This window comes from Nansenia antarctica (genome assembly GCF_963989245.1).
Source record: "Nansenia antarctica genome assembly, contig: SCAFFOLD_248, whole genome shotgun sequence".
NCBI classification, from domain to species: Eukaryota; Metazoa; Chordata; class Actinopteri; order Argentiniformes; family Microstomatidae; genus Nansenia; species Nansenia antarctica.
Window position 1 is genome coordinate 48,835 of NW_027663048.1, and position 20,959 is coordinate 69,793.

A 20,959-nucleotide genomic window follows, 5' to 3' on the forward strand; every position below is an offset into this window, starting at 1 on the left:
TGGCATAGCAAACATGCTTTAATGATCACTCTGCATTAAGAGAGAGAGACAGAGTCAAAGAGTCAAGCATCACTCTGAGAAGGAGGGCAAAGGGTAATGGTGGAGGAGAAAGGCGTGGAGTGTGTGTGTGGAGTGTGTGTGTGGAGTGTGTGTGGAGTGTGTGTGTGGAGTGTGTGCGTACATGAAGCCTTTCTTCCACCGTGATCACCGTGATCTCGTCTTGTTCAGGTTTACCTTGGGATTTTCTTTTCTCTCCTGAAGCATCACTAGAGAGAGAGTGACTCATTGAGAGTCTCACACACCCGCCCTCTGCCCCTCAACACTACATTTGAGAAGCCCTTTCTCTCTCCAAGCCAACACCATCGCACACACACACACACACACTGTACACACACACTGTACACACACACACACACACACACCTCCCAGCAGAGAGTCTCTGTCAGCGTAGAGGACGGAGGTTAGGAGGATAATTCATCACCATGAGGTCCTGCGTGTTCCTGCTGTCCTGCCTGGCGCTCGGTGCCTGGTCCCTGGGGTCCGCAGCCGTCATCACCGGGGTGAGTGGAGCCCGCTGGGCAGGGGATAGACACCGGGGTCAGTGGAGCCTGATGGGCAGGGGGATAGACACCAGGGGTGAGTGGAGGCAGCAGGGGATAGACACCAGGGGGATAGACACCGGGGAGAGAGGGACCCAGCAGGGCAGGGGGATATAGACACCTGGGAGAGCCGGCAGGGCAGGGGGATAGACACTAGGGGGATAGACACTAGGGGGATAGACACTAGGGGGATAGACACCAGGGGGATAGACACTAGGGGGATAGACACCAGGGGGATAGACACCGGGGGGATAGACACCGGGGAGAGAGGGACCCAGCAGGGCAGGGGGATATAGACACCTGGGAGAGCCGGCAGGGCAGGGGGATAGACACTAGGGGGATAGACACTAGGGGGATAGACACTAGGGGGATAGACACCAGGGGGATAGACACTAGGGGGATAGACACTAGGGGGATAGACACCAGGGGGATAGACACTAGGGGGATAGACACTAGGGGGATAGACACCAGGGGGATAGACATCAGTGTGAGTACTACCAGGGTACCAACGGCAGGGGGATACTTAGTTATGGCAAGACAAGACAAGTTTGTTTGTACAGCACATTTCATACAACAACAGGGGCAATTCAAAGTGCTTTACATACATTATTAAAAATACAGCAAGAGGAGCATATGGGAAAATCAAAATGACAATGAATAAAAGCAAATATAAGAAGTAAATAGATAAACCTATCGATAAGACAATAGTTAATGGATAAAAGACATTGATAGGAGTGTTTGTGTTTAATCATAACTGCTGCAAAACATGAAGGTTTTTAGCTTAGATTTAAATGTGTGTTGGGTTTGGGCCTGTTTGATTTCTTCAGGGAGTTATGAGGGGGGGAAGATACTTATGAAAACATACTAATACTGGTAAGACTGATATGAAGCTGAAAGGTAATTAAAACATATCACAATAGAGCCACAATCAGAGGTGATAATGGAGGGAAGGTGTGGACCAGAGTCTTCTATGTGTCACGAGGAACAACTTATTTTGTTTCAACTGTTGATTTATTTCCAGGTGATATCAGTCCTGCTCCCTCTAGTGGAGATGTTAATATTGCTCTTTCTACCAGATGTATTTATTAATGAACATGCAGACAGTAGGTGGAGATGATGTGTTCCTTGATGTGTTTCCTCCTCCTCTCTCCTCCTCCTCCTCTCTCCTCTCTCCTCCTCCTCCTCCTCCTCTCCTCCTCCTCCTCCTCTCCTCCTCCTCCTCCTCCTCCTCTCTTCTCTCTCCTCCTCCTCATCCTCCTCCTCCTCCTCCTCCCTCATCCTCCTCCTCCTCTCTCCTCCTTCTCCTCCTCTCTCCTCCTCCTTCTCCTCCTCTCTCCTCCTCCTCTCTCCTCTCTCCTCCTTCTCTTCTCTCCTCCTCCTCCTCCTCCCCCTCCTCCTCCTCTCTCCTCCTCCTCCTCTCTCCTCCTCCTCCTCCTCCTTCTCCTCTCTCCTCTCTCCTCCTTCTCTTCTCTCCTCTCTCCTCCTCCTCCCCCTCCTCCTCCTCCTCCTCCTCCTCCTCTCTCCTCCTCCTCCTCTCTCCTCCTCCTCTCCTCCTCCTCCTCCTCCTCCTCTCTCCTCCTCCTCCTCATCCCCCTCCTCATCCTCCTCCTCCTCCTCCTCCTCTCTCCAGTCTAATCCAGTGTGTCTCAGTGTCTCAGGTCATACAGGACAGGAGTGTTTCTGAGATACAGAAATATAAAAATACAAAACTACTTTCATCTCTCTGGCATCTTTCAGCTTTTTTTTATTCTTTCAATACCTCAACACCAATATTGAACAAAGTAATTATGTAAAGAACAACTACTGCACTTTGCCTGAATGTGTGTATATCTCTCTCTCTCTCTCTGTATGTGTGTGTGTGTGTGTGTGTGTGTGTGTGTGTGTGTGTGTGTGTGTGTGTGTGTGTGTGTGTGTGTGTGTGTGCAGGCCTGTCTCAGGGACTCTCAGTGTGGAGGAGGGATGTGCTGCGCCGTCAGCCTGTGGATCCGCAGCCTGAACATGTGTGCCATGATGGGCCTGGAGGGGGAGGCCTGCCACCCGCTCAGCCACAAGGTGGGTCAGAACCAGAACCAGAGCCTGGGTCAGGGTCAGTGTGGGGTCAGTGTGGGGTAGTGGTGGTCTATAGTGGATAGTGAGTTGGACTGGTGATTGGAAGGTTGTGAGTTCGAATCCTGCCTTAAACAATAGTGTGTCCTTGAGTAAGACCTGGGAACACCACAGAACAGAGAGAGACTGGGAGAGAGACTGAGAGAGAGAGACTGAGAGAGAGAGACTGAGAGAGAGAGACTGAGAGAGAGAGAGAGAGAGAGAGAGAGAGAGACAGAGAGAGAGAGAGACTGAGAGAGAGAGAGAGAGAGAGACTGGAAGAGAGAGACAGACAGAGAGAGACAGAGAGAGAGAGACACTGGGAGACACTGGGAGGGACTGAGAGAGACTGGGACAGACTGGGAGACACTGGGAGGGTCTGGACAGAAAACCAGCCTGTTTGTGTTTGCAGGTCCCGTTCTTCGGCCGTAGACAGCACCACACCTGCCCCTGCCTGCCCAACCTGGCCTGCGTCCCCACGGCGGACGGGAGAGCCAAATGTCTGTCCCCGTACAAGTACCAAGACTACTACCTCTGAAGGACGCTTATACTGGTTCAATACGTCTGAAGTTACTGAACAGTTTGGTATACTGTACATGTATACCAGTCCTGTTTTTAAGTCCTGTTTCCATTCTATTCATTTATATTTAAGATGAATTATGTCATAATATGTGACAGCTGCTGGTGAAATGTGCAACCAGTAGCTAAAGTAATTTTTCAGTATAATTTGTAATACTTTATTTTAAAATACAGATTGTAAGCTTTCAAATGATGTGTCAACCATTGAAATCGGAGAAGAATTGAACACGACAGGTGTATTTGAATGTTGGTGCACCTCAAACACTGAATGGGAGAAAAGTGACTATGTACTATTCACGATGAATTTAGCTACATTTGAAAAGCCCAATGTTTCTCTCCTGTTTAGAATTCAGAATAAACCCAATGAAACAACCCATGACCGTGTGACAGCAGATATTGCCATCCTTGTAGAGCACTGACATTCTATTAATTACAACAATTAAATTAATGTTTGGATCTGTATATCATTTTAATGTTCAAGCATTAATACGTTAGTGTATCAAAATAACAGCCACCCAAGTCATTTTCAAGAGATGATCTGCAGAATTTTGTGACTTTGTACGTTGTTTATACATATAAGATCCTGGATGTTATTTTCCACAGACTATTTTGAACATAGCTGTTTTGCTTAAAGACAAAGAAGACCATATAACTGCTTGGACATTATTTGCACACAACAGATTTATCACTGGTGCCATTCAAGCACTGGACCTGTTTTTTTACATCAAAATAAAACAAGACAGTGTAAAATAAAAACGTATTTTACTGCTCCTGTGCAGTGACTATACTTCGATATTAAGAAAGATTGATTATTCAATTTGACTTTCACCTTACTTTGTTGAACAGCTGTTTGGCTTCTGGGTTTTTTGATTCCGTCTTAACTATCATGGTATATTGTACTATACAAATAAAGGTTATTATTATTATTATTATTATTATTATTATTATTATTATTATTATTATTATTATTGTTATTATTGGTGGTTCAGTGTCCCAGGGGGATGATACAGTCAGAGTGTGCTGCCCTCTAGGGACACCAGGGAGAACTGCAGCGATGATGGTCATCTTACTCAAACTGAGCCACATAGAAATGTCTTCTCTGTACGAGGCTGTATGGTTATGTCAGCGCAGTCCGTCTGGAACACACATCCACCAACTGTGGTTCTCTAGTGCCCCCTGCTGGCAAAATATAGTGCTGCAGAGAGAGAGAGAGCGAGAGAGAGAGAGAGAGAGAGAGAGAGAGAGAGAGAGAGAGAGAGAGAGAGAGGCTCTTCTCAGTTTGTCTATCTCATGTTTTAACAAGCAACGAAGCACCTTCACATAATATTTATATAATACGGCAAATCTTAAGTTCTGACAGAAATGAAAAAGAAAAAAAAAGACTTGTCCTTGCATGTTGCACCCCGTAGGGAGGAGAGTTTCTGTGCTTCAGAGAGAGAGAGAGAGAGAGAGAGAGAGAGAGAGAGACAGAGAGAGAGAGAGAGACAGAGAGACAGAGAGACAGAGAGACACAGAGAGAGAGAGAGAGAGAGAGAGAGAGAGAGAGAGAGAGAGAGAGAGAGAGAGAGTACATCCTATGTTCCTCAGAGGAGTCTAATTATAGGCCTCCTGCACCTATGGGCTGCACACAGAGGACATGAGATGTATTTAAGGACATGTGTTTACATATCACTGCATTGTTATTTTTTTGCAATTAGTCCAAAATGCAGCGGCGAGAAGTAGAAGAGCTCATATAACTCCTATTTTAGAGACTCTACACTGGCTTCCTGTTGAGTTCAGAATATATTTCAAGATCCTTCTGCTTGTTTATAAAGCTGCTGCCGTTCACTAGCAACAACATTACATATGTGTGACTCTCTGAAGGACTTTACACTCGTTTACTGTTAGAAAGGTTCCAATATTCTAAGTTCATGATTATTATATTTGGTTATCATTTCCACCTTAAGAGCTAAGCTGTGCGTAATATCACCGGCCACCTTAAGTGCGCAGTGCATTCTGGGCCGCATTGATTCGTTGCAAGCTTCCGGTCAAGTTTCTCATGTTCCAACTCCAACCAGTGAGCATCGTCGTGCAGCATTACAGCGTCAATGTGCGTCTCTGAACTACTGTAAGTACAATGTGTAATAATACGACTCATTATATGAGTTTTGGATGGATAGGGAATACAATAGCATTTAATTTATGTAATATATAGTATGGATATCACTGTTTGCTTTGTTTGGGTTCCTGCTCATGTAGGGGTAGAAGGAAATGAAGATGCAGATATATTAGCTAAGCAATCAATTAAGTCACAAACAATAGAAATGGATATTCCACTTAGTAAAGCTTGAGGTAAAATCAATCATTAAAATACACATGCAGGAACTATGGCAAGAAAACGGGAACAGAAATGAAACAGGAAGGCATTTGTTTAACATTCAAAAGAAAGTCGGAATAGGAAGTAGGATGGGCAGGAACCGGAAAGAAGAGACAGTGATATCCCGGCTCAGGATAGGTCATACTGGGTTGAATGACACACTTTACAGAATAGGAAAAACACCCAAACGGCATTTGTGCACACTGCAATAACCCGGAATCTGTTCAGCATGTGCTGCTGGAATGTGGAAAATATGAAGAACAGAGAAAGCTCCTGAAAACAGCAATTCAGAAGGTTAAGTTAAGGTTTACTGTAGGGAACTTACTTGGAAACACAGTTAAAGTAAATAACCAGTTAATTAAATATTTGAAAGAAACAGGATTGATAGGTAGGATTTAACTCTACCCCTCCCCACCATTTTGTTTATTTCTTTCATTTACATTTCCCCCCCTGTCAAGCTAACGTTCCACACAGTCCGGTAGGGGGTGGTAATGCGCCACACAGTCCAGTAGGTGGCGGTAATGCACCTTAAGCTGGTTGCCAACCGCCAATCAAATAAAAAGAAGAAGAAGAAGGATACTGCCGTTTTCTGCACTCTATATTAGCACTAGCAATGAGTCTGGCCATGTGCTTTCTATGGGCGCCGCCATTGCTGCTCTTCAATGAAGCTCGTCTGGCGCAGTTCACCTGCAGAGATTGTTATTTGAGTACTGTCTTAAGTTGGTGTTATAATTCAGATTGTATGGCAAAGTGTACTGTTACGTAGCCTAATGCAGTGTTTCCCAACCCTCTCCTCGGGAAACCATAAACCATATTAATTGCTTTGTACTTGATTAGTTGAATCAGGTGTGCTGGTGGTGGAACAGATCAAATATGTGGTGCGGCTGGGGTGCCCCGAGGAGAGGGTTGGGAAACACTGAATGTGTATGGTTAAGTTACATGTACTTTTGTATTGTAGAATGCATTTTGATATTGTAGATCAGTACTGTATTATTAGTAACAACATGTGTACTGTAATACCTCTTTCTGTTTATTGCAGAACCACACATACACCCATTGTAGTGTTTGCAATCATCCTACCCATGCCTGAACTGTACCCTGCCTGAACCCACGAAAGACACCTGAACACAAAGTCAATCTCCTGTCATGTGTGTCCTGATCGACGCCCCAGGGGCGAATGGAGCATACTCTCATTGAACTATTCACCTTATACAGTCCTTTCCCATAACCTCACTAACATTTACCATCAACATTCAAAACAACCACAAAGGAAGAAGCAACACCGTCAAAATCTGGATTTTACTTCCTACTGACGTCAACGCGGTGAGTTTTCAGAAGTGAACTTTCACCTCAGAAGCCATTACAGGGGAGACGGAGGTGGTGAGAGAATGGCGTCTAAACCCTCTCTCTTTGAGGAGAATCTCTCCTGTCCTGTGTGCTGTGACATCTTCAAGGATCCTGTCGTCCTCCATTGTAGCCACAGCTTCTGTAAAACCTGTCTGCAGGAATTCTGGAAACATAAAGACACTCAGGAATGTCCAATGTGCAGGAGGAAATCATCCCTGGATATTCCTCCTCGTAACCTGGCGTTAAAGAACCTGTGTGAGGACTTCTTACAGGAGAGAAGTCAGAGAGCTGCAGCAGGGTCTGAGGTGCTCTGCAGTCTGCACAGTAAGAAACTTAAGCTCTTCTGTCTGGAGCATAAACAGCCCATCTGTGTGATTTGTCAGACTTCAAAACAGCATAAAAAACATGACTGTTGCCCAGTAGATGAAGCTGTACTGGATCATAAGAGTGAACTCCAGACTGCACTGGAACCCTTAAAGGAGAAGCTGAATACCTTCCTAGAGGTTAAACTGACTTGTGATAAAACAGCTAAACATATTGAGAGTCAGGCCCAGCACACAGAGAGGCAGATGAAGGAGGAATTTGAGAAGCTTCACCAGTTTCTACGAGATGAAGAGAGAGTCAGGATCGCTGCACTGAGGAAGGAAGAGGAGCAGAAGAGTCAGGTGATGAAGAGGAAGATTGAGGGGCTGAGCGGAGAGATATCATCCCTTTCAGACACAATCAGAGCCACGGAGGAGGAGCTAAAAGCTGATGACATCAGATTCCTGCTGAACTTCAAGGCCTCCATGGACAGAGCCCAGAGCACACTGCCGGATCCAGAGAAGGTTTCAGGAGCGCTGATAGACGTGGCAAAGCACCTGGGCAACCTGCAGTTCAGAGTCTGGGAGAAGATGCAGGGAATAGTGGAATACACTCCTGTGATTCTGGACCCCAACACTGCCCACCCACATCTCTTCCTGTCTGAGGATCTGATCAGTGTGACATGCAGAGAAGAGAAACAGCAGCTTCCTGACAACCCAGAGAGGATTAACTACCATGCAGTGGTCCTGGGCTCTGAGGGCTTTGACTCAGGGACACACAGCTGGGATGTTGAGGTGGGGGGGAGTACAGGCTATGGCCTGGGTGTGATGACAGAGTCTGCAGACAGGAAGGGCTTAGGCTTTTTGTCTGGATCCTGGTGGCTTAGGTTTTATAATGGGAGGTTTCATACACGTGTTCCAGGTGTTCCAGCCACTCCCCTCACACTGAGCCAGAACCCCCAGAGGGTCAGAGTGCAGCTGGACTGGGACAGAGGAGAGCTGTCATTCTCTGACCCTGACACTAACACACACCTACACACACTCACACACACTTTCACTGAGAAAGTCTTTCCATTTATCTGGATTTATTGTAAACGTCATCCTCTGAGGGTGTTACCAGCGAAGGTGTCTGTATCCATGGTGGTGCGGGGGGCGGGGAAGGGGGCGGGGAGGAGGCGGGGGAGGGGGGGGAGGGGGGGAGGGGCAATACCGTGAAGCAATTCCCTCAGAGTCTTAACTGCCATTGCTCTTTCTAAACATACACATGATCTTTGTAACCTTCCTCCTCTGAGGGTGTTACCAGCGAAGGTGTCTGTATCAATAATAAATTAGTTAACAATCTACCACCCCACTCAGGGCGTTATGGTGTAGAGCACATCCGTGCGTTCTACAATAAACTGGGTGTACGCAAAGATGATTTTAAACTCTCCATGGTGTCAAACGATGAGGTGTTTAAAAAACTGGGCGCTCTACACTCAGAAAAGGCCACGGGCCATGACAATATTCCAGCCAGATTTCTAAAAGACTCAGCTGCCTCCATTACCCCAATCATCACCCACATAATAAACCTCTCCATCAAACAGGGACACGTCCCCCTTGACTTTAAAATAGCAAGGGTAACCCCCACTGTATAAAAAAGGAAGCAAATTAGACCCAGGCAACTACCGACCTGTTTCTATTCTTAATTCCATCTTGAAACTTATGGAAAAAATAGTTTATGAACAGGTTGATAGGTACCTTACCGAAAAAAATCTGATGTATGAATTTCAATCAGGATTCAGAACATCCCATTCCACTGACACATGCCTTCTCTATTTGAACGACCACATCAACCATGAGGTGGACTCGGGCAAGTACTGCGGCATGGTCATGCTGGACCTCCAGAAGGCCTTCGACACAGTAGATCACCACATATTGTTAGATAAACTGAAAGCAATTGGGTTCGATAGAACATCGGTGAGCTGGATGCAATCCTACTTAGAGGGGAGGGAACAGGTGGTTAGTGTGAACGGAACACTGTCCCCCCCCCTCCCAGTGACCTGCGGCGTTCCACAAGGAAGCATATTGGGACCTTTACTGTTCCTAATATATGTGAATGACATGTCATCAGCATGTGATTGCAATTTGTTCCTGTTCGCGGATGACTCGGCTCTGCTGGTCTCTGACAGGGACATATTGCAGGTGGAAAAAGCGCTAAGCACTGAACTGAGTAGAATCTGCATCTGGCTAGCTGACAATAAACTATCAATACACCTAGGTAAAACTGAAACCATCCTATACGGATCCCCATCTAAACTCAGAAAGGCTGTACATTTCAAAATAAAAGTGGGTAACATTAATATCACAAGAAAAAAGGATATTACATACCTGGGCTCCATCTTAGAGGCAAATCTTTCCGGAGATAAAATGGCAGCAAAAGTAATCAAAAAAGTGAACCATAGAACTAGATTCTTGTACAGGATATCCTCACTTGTCAGTAAAAACACACTGAGGACCCTATCAGGAGCTCTCATTCAATGTCACTTCGACTATGCCGTAACATCATGGTACTATAGAACCACAAAGGCCCAAAAAACAAGACTCCAGACAGCCCAAAATAAACTGGTTAGGCTTCTGCTAGGCCTCAACCCTAGGACACATCTAACCGCTGCTAATTTTTTGAGCCTTGATTGGCTACGAGTAGTTGACAGAGTGCAGCAGCTTGCACTGGGCCTGGTCTTCAAGATACGCTACACCACAAAGACACCCAAGTACCTGTCAACATACTTCCAAAAAGTGAACAACGTCCACACATACAATACCAGAGGAAGCTCCACGAACCACGTTCAACCGCGTTGCACCACAAACAAGGGGTTAAACTCGTTTGCAAACTATGCAGTAAAAATGTGGAACGCCCTTCCTATAATCTTAAAGGAGTGCAAAACACTGCCCACCTTCAAAACCACTCTCAAAAAACATTTACAGGAGGCTGCAATCCGTAACTGGACCCTCTAAATCAAAAATCAGATTAAAAGACCCGAACTACCCACTGTACATACTTTGTGTTTTGTCCCCCGCCCCCACCTGTGGTGTATGTCCCCACCTGTCCTACCCGCTGTACATACCTTATGTTTTGTTGTATTGTTCTTCCCATGATGGATGTATGTTTATCTTGTAGATAGTACTAGTTATTTGTCTGTATTATCTTGTAGATAGTACTAGTTTTTTTGTCTGTCTTACATGTAACGATGAATTGAGAATCAAGGACCCCAATTGAAATAAGCCAGTGGCTTTCTTGGGTTTTTATCCTGTTAGTTGACCTTGTATGTAATATGTACTTTCATGTACCTACTTCTGCAAATCTTCTAATAAAGTTTTCAATCAATCAATCAATCAATCCATGGTTACGCCCTCTGTCTGAATCAATGATTAACTAACTTACAGTATGTACTTAGACCTTTGTGTTCCTCTGATAGGGCTTTCACACCGGCAAAGAACCGTGCCGGTTCGCGTTCGCGAACCAAGTCTGGAACCGGCCGGCGCGTTCAGACCGAAGCTCAATTGGTTCGGAACCTGAAAAGTTGGTTCGCAGCGGGCACCAAAAAATAGTGGTTCTCAAGCGCGAACCAAAACGTAGAACAGTCACGTCGTCAGTGGGTGTGTCATATTCTAGGCTGCAGAGACCAGCAAGGAGGAAGTAGACAAAATGTAATCTAATCTAAATCTAATCATTAGTGATTGTCGAATATTTCTCTGTTTCAGTGATAAAAGAAGAGGTGAAAACTCCTGGCCCAGGTTTAAAAGTATTTATTCAAAAAAGGTCGGGTCCTCAGATTACAGGCACACTAAACAGTCACAACGAGATTCAAGGTAGTCAAGAGATCAGAAACCGCTCTTCCTTGAGCACAGAGTTTTATAGCCTTCCTTCTAGGCCTCTGATTGGCCTAGACCCTCGGGGGCGTGCATATGCGTGTATGTGTGACTGCGCATGTGCGTCAATTCGTGTGTGTGTGTCAGCACATGTGCGACAACTCGTGTGTGTGTGTCAGCACATGTGCGACAATTGAGATCGTTTGTAAATGAAATAATAAAAGTATTTAATAAAGTGTATTTGAAGTAATAAAAATATACGTGTAATATATGTGTAAAATATACGTGAATATAAGAAGGCTATTAATGTGTAAAAATATACTACACATCCCCCCTCGGACCACCCAGAGGGTGTTCCGAAACTAAATGATCACAAAAACCAAAACAAAAACACAAACCCCACATATCACAGCTAAGAAAATATAAAAAAATAAAAAAACAAAAAATAACTATTAAGAACCCAAAGACATCATGCAAAAAATAGAAACCAACCAATAACAAAAAGAATCTTGAAAATAACAACCACAATTAAACTAAACACAGTCCATCATGCACAAATTAATATAGAAACTTCCAACGACCGATGTTTTCTTTGTCCTTGAAGCGCCAGGGACAGAGGTTACTAGCACATGAACCCAGTTGGAGAACAGCCTTTACCGCTGTCTCAGATTGATATCCTTTCCCAGTCAAGAGCGTTTTCTTCGTTGTGCTAGGAACAGAACCGCTTTCCTATCTTTGCATAACCACCACACCACTTCTCAACTGACATCAATCACATGATATAGAAAGAAACAAACAGTAATCGAAGCAAATAATCATAAAACATCACTTAATAAACAAATCATCAAAAGAGGAAACAAAATCAGAAAGCAAAACAGAATCCAGCTTTTGCTCATCAGCTACGTTGGTCAACATTAAAGCATTAATAGGAACATCCGAAATACACTTTCCAAAACATTTGATCAAAATACCAAGTAACATAATACAGATGATAATGACAACAAAAATAATAGCGACGGACCTGATCATATTACCAATACCTGAAAAAGCAGAATCAAAGAAATCTAACATATTCCAACCGTGTTCTTTATGTAAATCCTCTACACCCTTCTTGTTAGATTCATGAAAATCATGCAAAGCGTTACCAGAATCCGAAATATAACTGCAGCATTCACCGCCTATCAAAGCACAAGTACCACCCTGACTGGCCAAAATAATGTCCAAAGCCATTCTATTTTGGAGAGCTACATTCTTAGTTTCAGTCAATTCAGTGGCCAGGGCAGACACTACAGCATCCGAAGCATTAATGTGTTTTTCAAGAACGGATGATAAGGCACTTAATTCAGTCTGAGTGTTGTAGACACCATAACTTGGGAATATTAGGCCAAAAAACTTCTGAGCAGTAGACAACGCCCTACGACTACGATGGGTTGCTTGTTTGTGAAGTACAGACATCTCCTCCCAAGTAACTTTCCTAATCAAAGGTATCAGATGAGCCAAATAACAACCACCCTCAATCAAAGCAGGAAGCTTAGAGAATGCATCATTATCACACACCAGAAACACATGTTCCGGGAGTTGAAGCTCCGTACCAGGATACGAGAAAATGGTTCCACCTATACAAGACGCAGCCCCTAACTGACGAACCGAGCTGATCTTGGGCCGTACTTGAATGTTAATACAGGTTGTAACATTTACGAGAGGCATGACTTTAAGCTGCGTGGTGCCTCTCTGCCGTCTGGTAGTATTGGTATCATGTAATTTCATTTGAGGCACCATAGCACAATCAACAACTTTACATTTTAATCCAGAAATAACAACTGAACCCCTCCACCGTGTAGAAGTCACACTCCCAGAACATGACAGATGAGGACTCAATGCAGTACCATTTAATTGAGCGAACATAGCTTGGATAATATATATCTTCTTCGGACCTGTTGGTTGTGACAAATGTGTAAGCCTATCAATAATAACCTTCCCCACACCGCTAGGCCTATGGTGTTTGTTAACCGCTGCTGTCAGACGTTCCAACACACCAATATCCACACCTGCATAGGAAGAATTTAAAGGAACCAGAATCGTGCTGGGCTGACAAGAAGAGCTCTGGTTCTTGCCCTGTAAAACAAATGGGGCTAAACCCTGCCAATTATAATGAAGCCATTCTGCTTTAGTTAACGGTATGGGGAAAAACATAGGAGCAGACGCACTTACAGGGACCTGTTGACAAATCCAGCAATCAGAATAATTCATTTTTGAAGCAAAATCTTTCATGATACTAGTGGCAGAATTAGGGTGGGACCGTGTCCCCAGGTGATTAGAATCATACAACAAATAATCGTCAGTAGCGACTACAATCGCCTTCGTAGGAGCCTTCACAGCAACATTTTCAACCTTTCCTGGTAACTCATCGTGAACATATTTATGCACCAATGTCTCACAGTCCAACCTATAGTGGTGTGGATAGTCAGGCCTGGTCCTACAAATTTTGTCCTTGAAATTGTTGGATTTACTAGACACCGGTTCACCGATATCACGTCTAGCACACCAATACGAGCTCTCTTCCTGGTCAACATTAGTTAATGTCACACGAGTTTCTTGCATGTTGCTTGAGTACTGATCAAGTGTAATATATGTAGTATCCAATAAATACCACTCGCTCTCTTCGGCGGTATAGATCAAACAATCATCAATAGTACAACGTGAATGTGGGCAAGTAAAAGCTCTACTTGCTATGATCATTCTTCTCTGACGTCCAGGCATAACAGTGTGTGAGTAAAGTGTAACATTGTCCAAAGAAGTCAATGGGGTAGGAACACTAAGGGGTATATTAGTCTCTGAAACGGCATGGCTTGAGTTTCCTCCTAATTGGCCTTGGTGTTTTACGGGGTCTGTCTGGTTGAGGTGTATCACTGACAGGTCTGTGTCTCTCAATGGTACCTCGGTCCGGGCAGCCGCCCGGGTTGCTGACATCTCCGTCTGGAGCATTGTCAGGGTCGGAAGGGGTGACAACAGGGGCAACACCAGGCTCGGTAGAACCCCCAAGAGGGGTGTCGTAGTCACTGGATCCTTCACGGTCTCCGTTGGCCCACTCATCAGTGGGCTGGACAGGGTCTGGGACGAGGCCCCCGGCATCATCTGCATCATGGCGCAGATACTCACCAACATCTTCGTCAGCCTGGATGTCCAAGCTGTGGACTTCCTCGTCCCCAGGGGCCTCCTCACCATCCTGCTGAGGTTCTCCCTCATCGTCCTCATTGGGTGCCTTGATGCAGTGATGAACGTGATACCAGGTGGGGGACCCCTTGATTTGGAGGGCAGTCCCAGTGCACCGAACGACCTCGTATGGTCCTTCCCGTCGAGCCTCATGCCACTTCCGTCTGTAGACCTTCACGTATACTTTGTCACCCGGTTGCAACGCGTCCTTCCTCTCCTGTGCGTTCACCCCCTCTTCACGTTCCTGTTTGTGGAGCACATAAGAAGAGATACTCTTTTGCCGGTTAGTCATGTACTGTACATAGGCTTTCATGTCACTCTCCAGGAGAGCCAAACTTGGCCCTTTCCCACTGGTTCGTACACAGGGAGCTGTCATTATCCTCCCCATTACCAGTTCATGGGGAGTCAAGTGCAGCCCTCGAATCTCACTGGAACGACAGGCCATCAATGCAAGAGGGAGTCCTTCCAACCAATTAAGACCTGTATGCTTACAGACCTTAGAAAGACGGTTCTTAAGGACCCCGTTCATCCTCTCTACTATCCCCTGGCTTTGAGGTGAGTAAATACACCCAAGTCTCTGCTTGATTCCCAACTTTTGTAGTATAAGCTTTACCGTCTTATCCACAAATTCCTTACCATTGTCTGACGATATCCTATCTGGAATTCCAAACCTAGGCATGACTTCCCTGCATAGGAACTTTGCTACAGACTGAGCATCCTTTCTTCGAGTGGGGCAAGCTTCTACCCATCTACTGAACCTGTCTACTACAACCAGCATGTACCTGTATCCTGCAATAGGTTGAATCATGTCCACATAATCAATCACTAAATGTTTCATTGGCCCGTTTGGGGTAGGGATATGCCCAGTTCCCACTGGTATTCCAGGTCTGATATTGTTCTTCAAACAGACCACACATTGACCAAGGACATGGTCTATTTGTTCCAACAAATATGGAGCCCAAAAACCATATTCCTTGGTGATCTTGCGTCTTACCTCCCCCCTGGACACATGTGCTAATCCATGGGCTTCCTGTATCAGTACGCCTAATAAATCTGGGGGTGCCACAACCAGCCCCTCATGATTTCTCCATAGACCTGTGTCATCCTGACTAGCTCCTCTTGTTAACCATAAGTTTTTGTCTAGCGCATTTGCCTCACTCTGTAACATCAACAAATCCTCAAGCGTGACCATGCCCTGTAACTGTACTTCATGTGTGACCAGCAGAACTTTACCTGCTTTGTCTGCTCCTGTAATAGCTTTGGCTGCATCATCTGCAGCCCTGTTACCTTGTGTGACATGTGATGAGTCAGATCTGTGTGCGGCACACTTCACTATGGCTAATTCCCTTGGTTTCATCATGGCTTGTAACAGCTTCATGATTTGAGCGTGGTGCTGAATAGGCGAACCATCAGTTTTCTTAAAACCCCGTCCCTTCCATACAGCTCCATGTAAATGACACACATTGTGGGCATAGGCAGAGTCGGTGTATACTGTCACTCTTTGTCCGGTTCCCAAATTGCATGCTTCTGTGAGGGCAATCAATTCAGCCAACTGAGCTGAACAAGGCTGAGGAACAGCCTCGGCTTGTTCCACAATGAACTCCGAATTTTGGGATCGGACTATGGCATACCCGGCACGTAAATGTTCTCCTACCCGGTAACAAGATCCATCAGTCCAATACTCAACGTCAGCTTCCTTTAAAGGCAAAGCTAGTAGATCTGCTCTAAGCTTAGAGTACCTCGTAGCTTCCTTCACACAATCATGTGGTTCCCCATCTTCTGGGGTTGGCAAGGTCTCTGCTGGGTTAAGTGTGTTACATCTTAGTAAGGTTACATCTTCCCTTTCCAACATCCTGTAATAATCCCTAATCCTAGGCATCGTCAAAGTGTACTTGCCTTGATTCAAGAGGTTCCTTAGACTGTGGTGGCAGAGAATGGTAATTGGGTACCCCATTGTTAAGGCTGTTGCCTTCTCGTACATAAGATAAGCCCCGGCCATTGCTCTGTAACATGGCGCGAAACCCATTTCTACCTCTGAATATGCGACAGAGTAATAGGCTATGGGCTGTGGACTAGGTCCAATGCCTGTTGGTTGCGTAAGAACAGCGCAGGCATACTTCCCCTCGGCTGAAGAAGAAACATACAATCCAAATTCTTTGGAATAATCTGGAAGCGCTAAAGCTGGCGCTTCTTGCAATTTGTGTTTAATTGTCTCAAACGCCAAATCAGCTTCCCTTGTCCAAGTAATGCAAGATTGGAGGTTATCGCTACCTGTTTCCTTAATCATCCCCCTCAATGGAGCGACTAGTCTAGAGTAATCCTCCACCCATGCTGAACTATACCCAGTAATGCCCAAAAACATCATCATTTCCCTAACCGTTCGTGGTTTTGGAGCCTTCTGAATAGCTTCCAAATGTTCATTTGTGACGCTGCGATGTCCCTGTGTAATGGATTGTCCTAAGTAAGTTACCTTTTCCTGACAATACTGTAGCTTCTTTTTAGACACCTTGTGTCCCTTCTCCGCCAAAACCTTTAACAGTTTAACGGAATCCCTGTGACATGTTTCTTCATCTGGGGCACAAAGGAGTATGTCATCCATGTACTGAATGGCAGTACTACTTATCATCTGTCCTAACCCGTCTAAGTCCTCCCTTAAGACCTGATTAAAAACATGAGGACTGTGTTTGTACCCCTGTGGCATTCTGGTATATTGATAATGCTGACCTTTGTAGGTAAACCCAAATAACCCTTGACTTTCTACACTAAGAGGTATAGAAAAGAAAGCCCCGCATAAATCAATCACTGTAAATACTTTGGCTGTAGATGGAATCTGAGTCAACAGCACATGAGGATCAGGAACTTCAGCTGGATAGCTGACGACTACCTCATTCACAGCCCGTAGGTCATGTACCAGACGATATGAACCATCAGGTTTCGTCACTGGCAGAAGAGGTGTATTGCTTAACGGATATTGAGTTATCTTCAGGACTCCTGCCTCTAACAGTCCTTTGATCTGTGGCTCAATTCCATCAATTGCTTCCTGTTTCAATGGGTATTGGTTTTTCCAAGGGGGTTCTGCACCCGGTATGAGTTCAACTCTCAATGGACGAGCTGATTTCACAAATCCAATATCTGTACTGTTCTTTGCCCACAGGTCGGCTGGCACGTTCTGCATCATTTCTTCTCTGAGGTCTCTGTCAGCTTGTACAGGAAGGATTAGCTGGTTCATTAGCTTCACAGTCTGCGGATGTCCTATTCCTTGAGCTGAGATCATCAGTTTTGTGAACTGTCCATCAATGCTCCTCCAGATAGCAGGGTTTTCTTTTGTCGTTACAAATCTGGCTTTTTCTGAGTCTGCCATCATTGCCCCTAAATGCTTCTGCTTATAGTGTTCAGATATCATAAGTGTCACATGAGGGATGCTACCCTCAATCTTATGCTCCTGATCTAGATAAGTGTCACTGTTTATCTTCATAGCCACTCCCTGAGGGCCTAGGATTATACAACTTGCACTAAGCTGTACCTGTTTTGGCTGATGCTTCAGCCACTCATCTGGGGTTGCATCTGCAACTTCTCTAAAATACTGGAGTGTACAATGCAATGGATCAGTAGGCCTTCTGGCCTCTGCCATGTGTGCCAGGATATAATTGTCCCACATCCTTGCTGGTTCCATTAGGTCTGGGCTAAGCCCTCCCACCCAATATACCATAGATGCGTTGTTGTCCATCATGACAGACAGTTGTCTGTTCTCTTGTGGCACTGTCACCTGACAGCCGTCCGGTGTGCATTTCACGGTACAATTTAACTGGCATAGTGCATCTCTCCCTAGTAGCCCTATTGGCGTGTGTTCTGATACAAGTATTGACAGATTTGCTCTCTGTCCTTTGTACTCTAAGCTTACAAGCTCAGTGGTAGGGATCAGCTGTTTAATTCCCTCGAATCCGATTGTCTTCACATATCTCCCAGACATAGGAAGGTGCGTGGCGTCTTCAGGCTTCAGACAGGTGTAGGCTGCTCCACTGTCCACCATCAATTCTAATGGACGTTGGTTGACCGACACCCATATTGTAGGTTCATCTTCAGGCCTGTTTGTCACCACCAGCTGGCACCCCCTTTTCGGATCTTCTGGGCACCCCTATAGCGCAGCTGCTGGGCCTCCATAGGGGTTCACCACTCCTGGAGCCGGTGCAGCAGGGGGCTTATATCCTCCTTTCTGTTTCCCCCCTGCGCCCCCCTGGTTCTTCTTAAAGCAGGTACGTTTTAAGTGTCCATACTGGCCGCATACGAAACATGGTCCTAGTACCCTCCTCGGTGCTGCGGTCCACCCCTCTTGTGGTGGTCCTTGGCCAGGCTGGTTGTATGGAACCACTTGCACCCCTGGTGGCCCCTGTGGGTATGGATTCCCCCCTTGTGGCCCCTGTGGGTATGACTGGGGAGGGACAATTTGCAGTTGCTGTGGCTGAGATGGGACTTGTAGGGCTATAGTCTGCTCTCTCTCTCTGGTTTTCTTGCCTTCTGTCAATTGCACTTGAGTTAGTTTTCTGAGTGAGTCCTCGTCTTGTGCCTTCTGTGCCTGAATCTTCTTTCTAAATAATTCTACTTGGTGTGCTATGTTGTCTATATAAACAGCCTTGCTCATGTGTCGTAGCCCCACCACTTCTGCTAACTTGTTCTTAACTGGGGTAGGGAGACCTTGTTGAATCTTTTCCCTGATTATGGCTTTTTCTAACGGGTTATCTTCGGCATCCTTCCCTGTCACACTTCTCCATTGAGAGTGCACACGGGCAACGAACCCCCGGGGATTTTCATCTCCCCCCAGTGGCTTCACAATGACATTGTCTGGGTGAATGTGAGTAGGGTATGTTTCTCTGATTGCCTTCCACAGCTTGCCTCTGTTTGCTGCGAAGAGTTCTGGATCATAAACGGATGTATCGATATATCTATGAAGTCCCGCCTTCATCAATATTTCCTGCATGGTGTCCAATCCTGTAATGGTAGCTAAGAGTCTTTTCAAATCCCCCATAGCAGCGTGCGTTCCTGTCAATCTCACGTCGACTTGCGTCGTCCAAGGGTGGCCTCCATCTTCCAGGACTGGGAGTTTTTCGATCACTTCTGACAGATCCGTATGATTCCAAGGACGATATTCCATCTGGTTACCTCGAATCAGCACTGGGAAGTTCCCCTGAGTTTCCTCTTCTTCCGATGCTGTTTCATAATCGCTTACTTGTGGCTCTTGTGGCTCCGTTTTTACTTCCCGCCTTGGTGTCGCTCCGGACCTTGGGGAGTTCAACCGGGATGCAGGTGATGCTGCCGCTTGAGATTGACGACACGTTTCTCTCTCTATGTCTAGGTCCTGCAGCTGTTGTCTGTAGTCCTCTTCGTTTCTTAGGATTTTCGCACGGAGTTTTCTTGCCCTCCTTTCTCCCTCCTCTTCATCCCTGTCTTCCTGCAGCTTCTTCTTCTTTTGCTTTAAGCTCTCTCTTCTCTTCCCTGCCTTCAGAGACTTCTGCTCATCTTCAGAACTATTTTCTTCTTTTCCCTTCTTATAGCGTATTTTCCCTCCCTGCTTTTCGGCCCTGGCTAGTAGTTTTCTTATCGGAGCACTGTAGCCTCCTTGTGCATTGCTGTCATCACTGGAATCTTTGTTATCTCCTCCACTGCCATCTTCACCGTCATCCGTCTTGTCCCTCCTGTCGTCCCCTTTTCCCCTCGGCTCCTCCTTCTTTTTCTGTTTGGCACCTGACCTGTTCTCTGGTTCGAAGTCCACGGTCACTCTCGCTCTTCCCCTCTCTAGTACATTTTCATCCTTATCTTTGATAGTGAAGGTTCCACTCGTACTTAGGACAGGGACCTGAGGGTAGATCCGCTGAGAATTGTCCTCCAGTCTCTTGGCATAGGGAGGAGGACTGGAGATTGGAGCTGTGTGTGAGAATGGAATGTTCACTTTCTCTTCCATTGCTTTGGCCAATTCATCTCTTTTTTCTGGATCCATGTGAGCTGTTTTCTCATTCCAAGCTAATGCTACTTTCTGCCCCTCTACCTTGAAGAGGTCTAAAATAGCTAACTCTAACCTGCGTTTCTCTGATCTAATCTTTCCTTTTTGATGCGCCTTATGTGCATTGATAAGTATCTCCAATGTTGCAATTAATTGTAAATCAAAGGTGCCCTCTGCTGGCCATGGTTGTTCAATGTCTGCCCAACGAATATTCCATTTCGTTGATATCTCCCTAATCTCCTTAACAAGAGGATTCATTTTTTCCACTATAGCCACAGGAGATGAATTTGCTAATATTCCCTTGTCTGTATTAACAGCCCTCACAATGTTACTGGGTTTGGCTCCCATGTCTGAAATATTTATACTGCTTAATATGCTGAAAATATGCTATAAGGTGTACTTTCCTTACAACCCACCTTCTGTTGCTGTATCTGCTAAACAGATGCTAGTCCAACTCTTAACTGTGTCAACTGTCCACACAGAACACTACAACTCCGGAACAACGGATTGTTTCAGTGGTATTGTGTATTATTGACTTAAATGTAATCTATGTGTATGCGTTTTAATCTAAATGGTTTTTTTTCCCTTATTATGTATGAATGTGTCACTTAATTGCTCAATCAATACTAATTAT

General features: G+C 45.3%; 2 protein-coding genes across 2 annotated transcripts; both read left to right on the forward strand.

Annotated features, from left to right (window-relative positions):
* Positions 1-482: 482 nt before the first annotated feature.
* On the forward strand, positions 483-3,222 carry prok2 (prokineticin 2; the record flags this gene model as incomplete). The annotated part of the gene is made up of 3 exons (XM_080551009.1): positions 483-560; positions 2,526-2,651; positions 3,097-3,222. 3 exons carry the CDS (start codon positions 483-485, stop codon positions 3,220-3,222), a joined length of 330 nt encoding a protein of 109 aa, XP_080407135.1.
* A 3,785-nt stretch (positions 3,223-7,007) lies between these two features.
* On the forward strand, positions 7,008-8,483 carry LOC308175330 (E3 ubiquitin-protein ligase TRIM35-like; the record flags this gene model as incomplete). The annotated part of the gene is made up of 1 exon (XM_080551010.1): positions 7,008-8,483. The coding sequence occupies one exon, from the start codon at positions 7,008-7,010 to the stop codon at positions 8,481-8,483; it is 1,476 nt and encodes a 491-aa protein (XP_080407136.1).
* Positions 8,484-20,959: the final 12,476 nt, after the last annotated feature.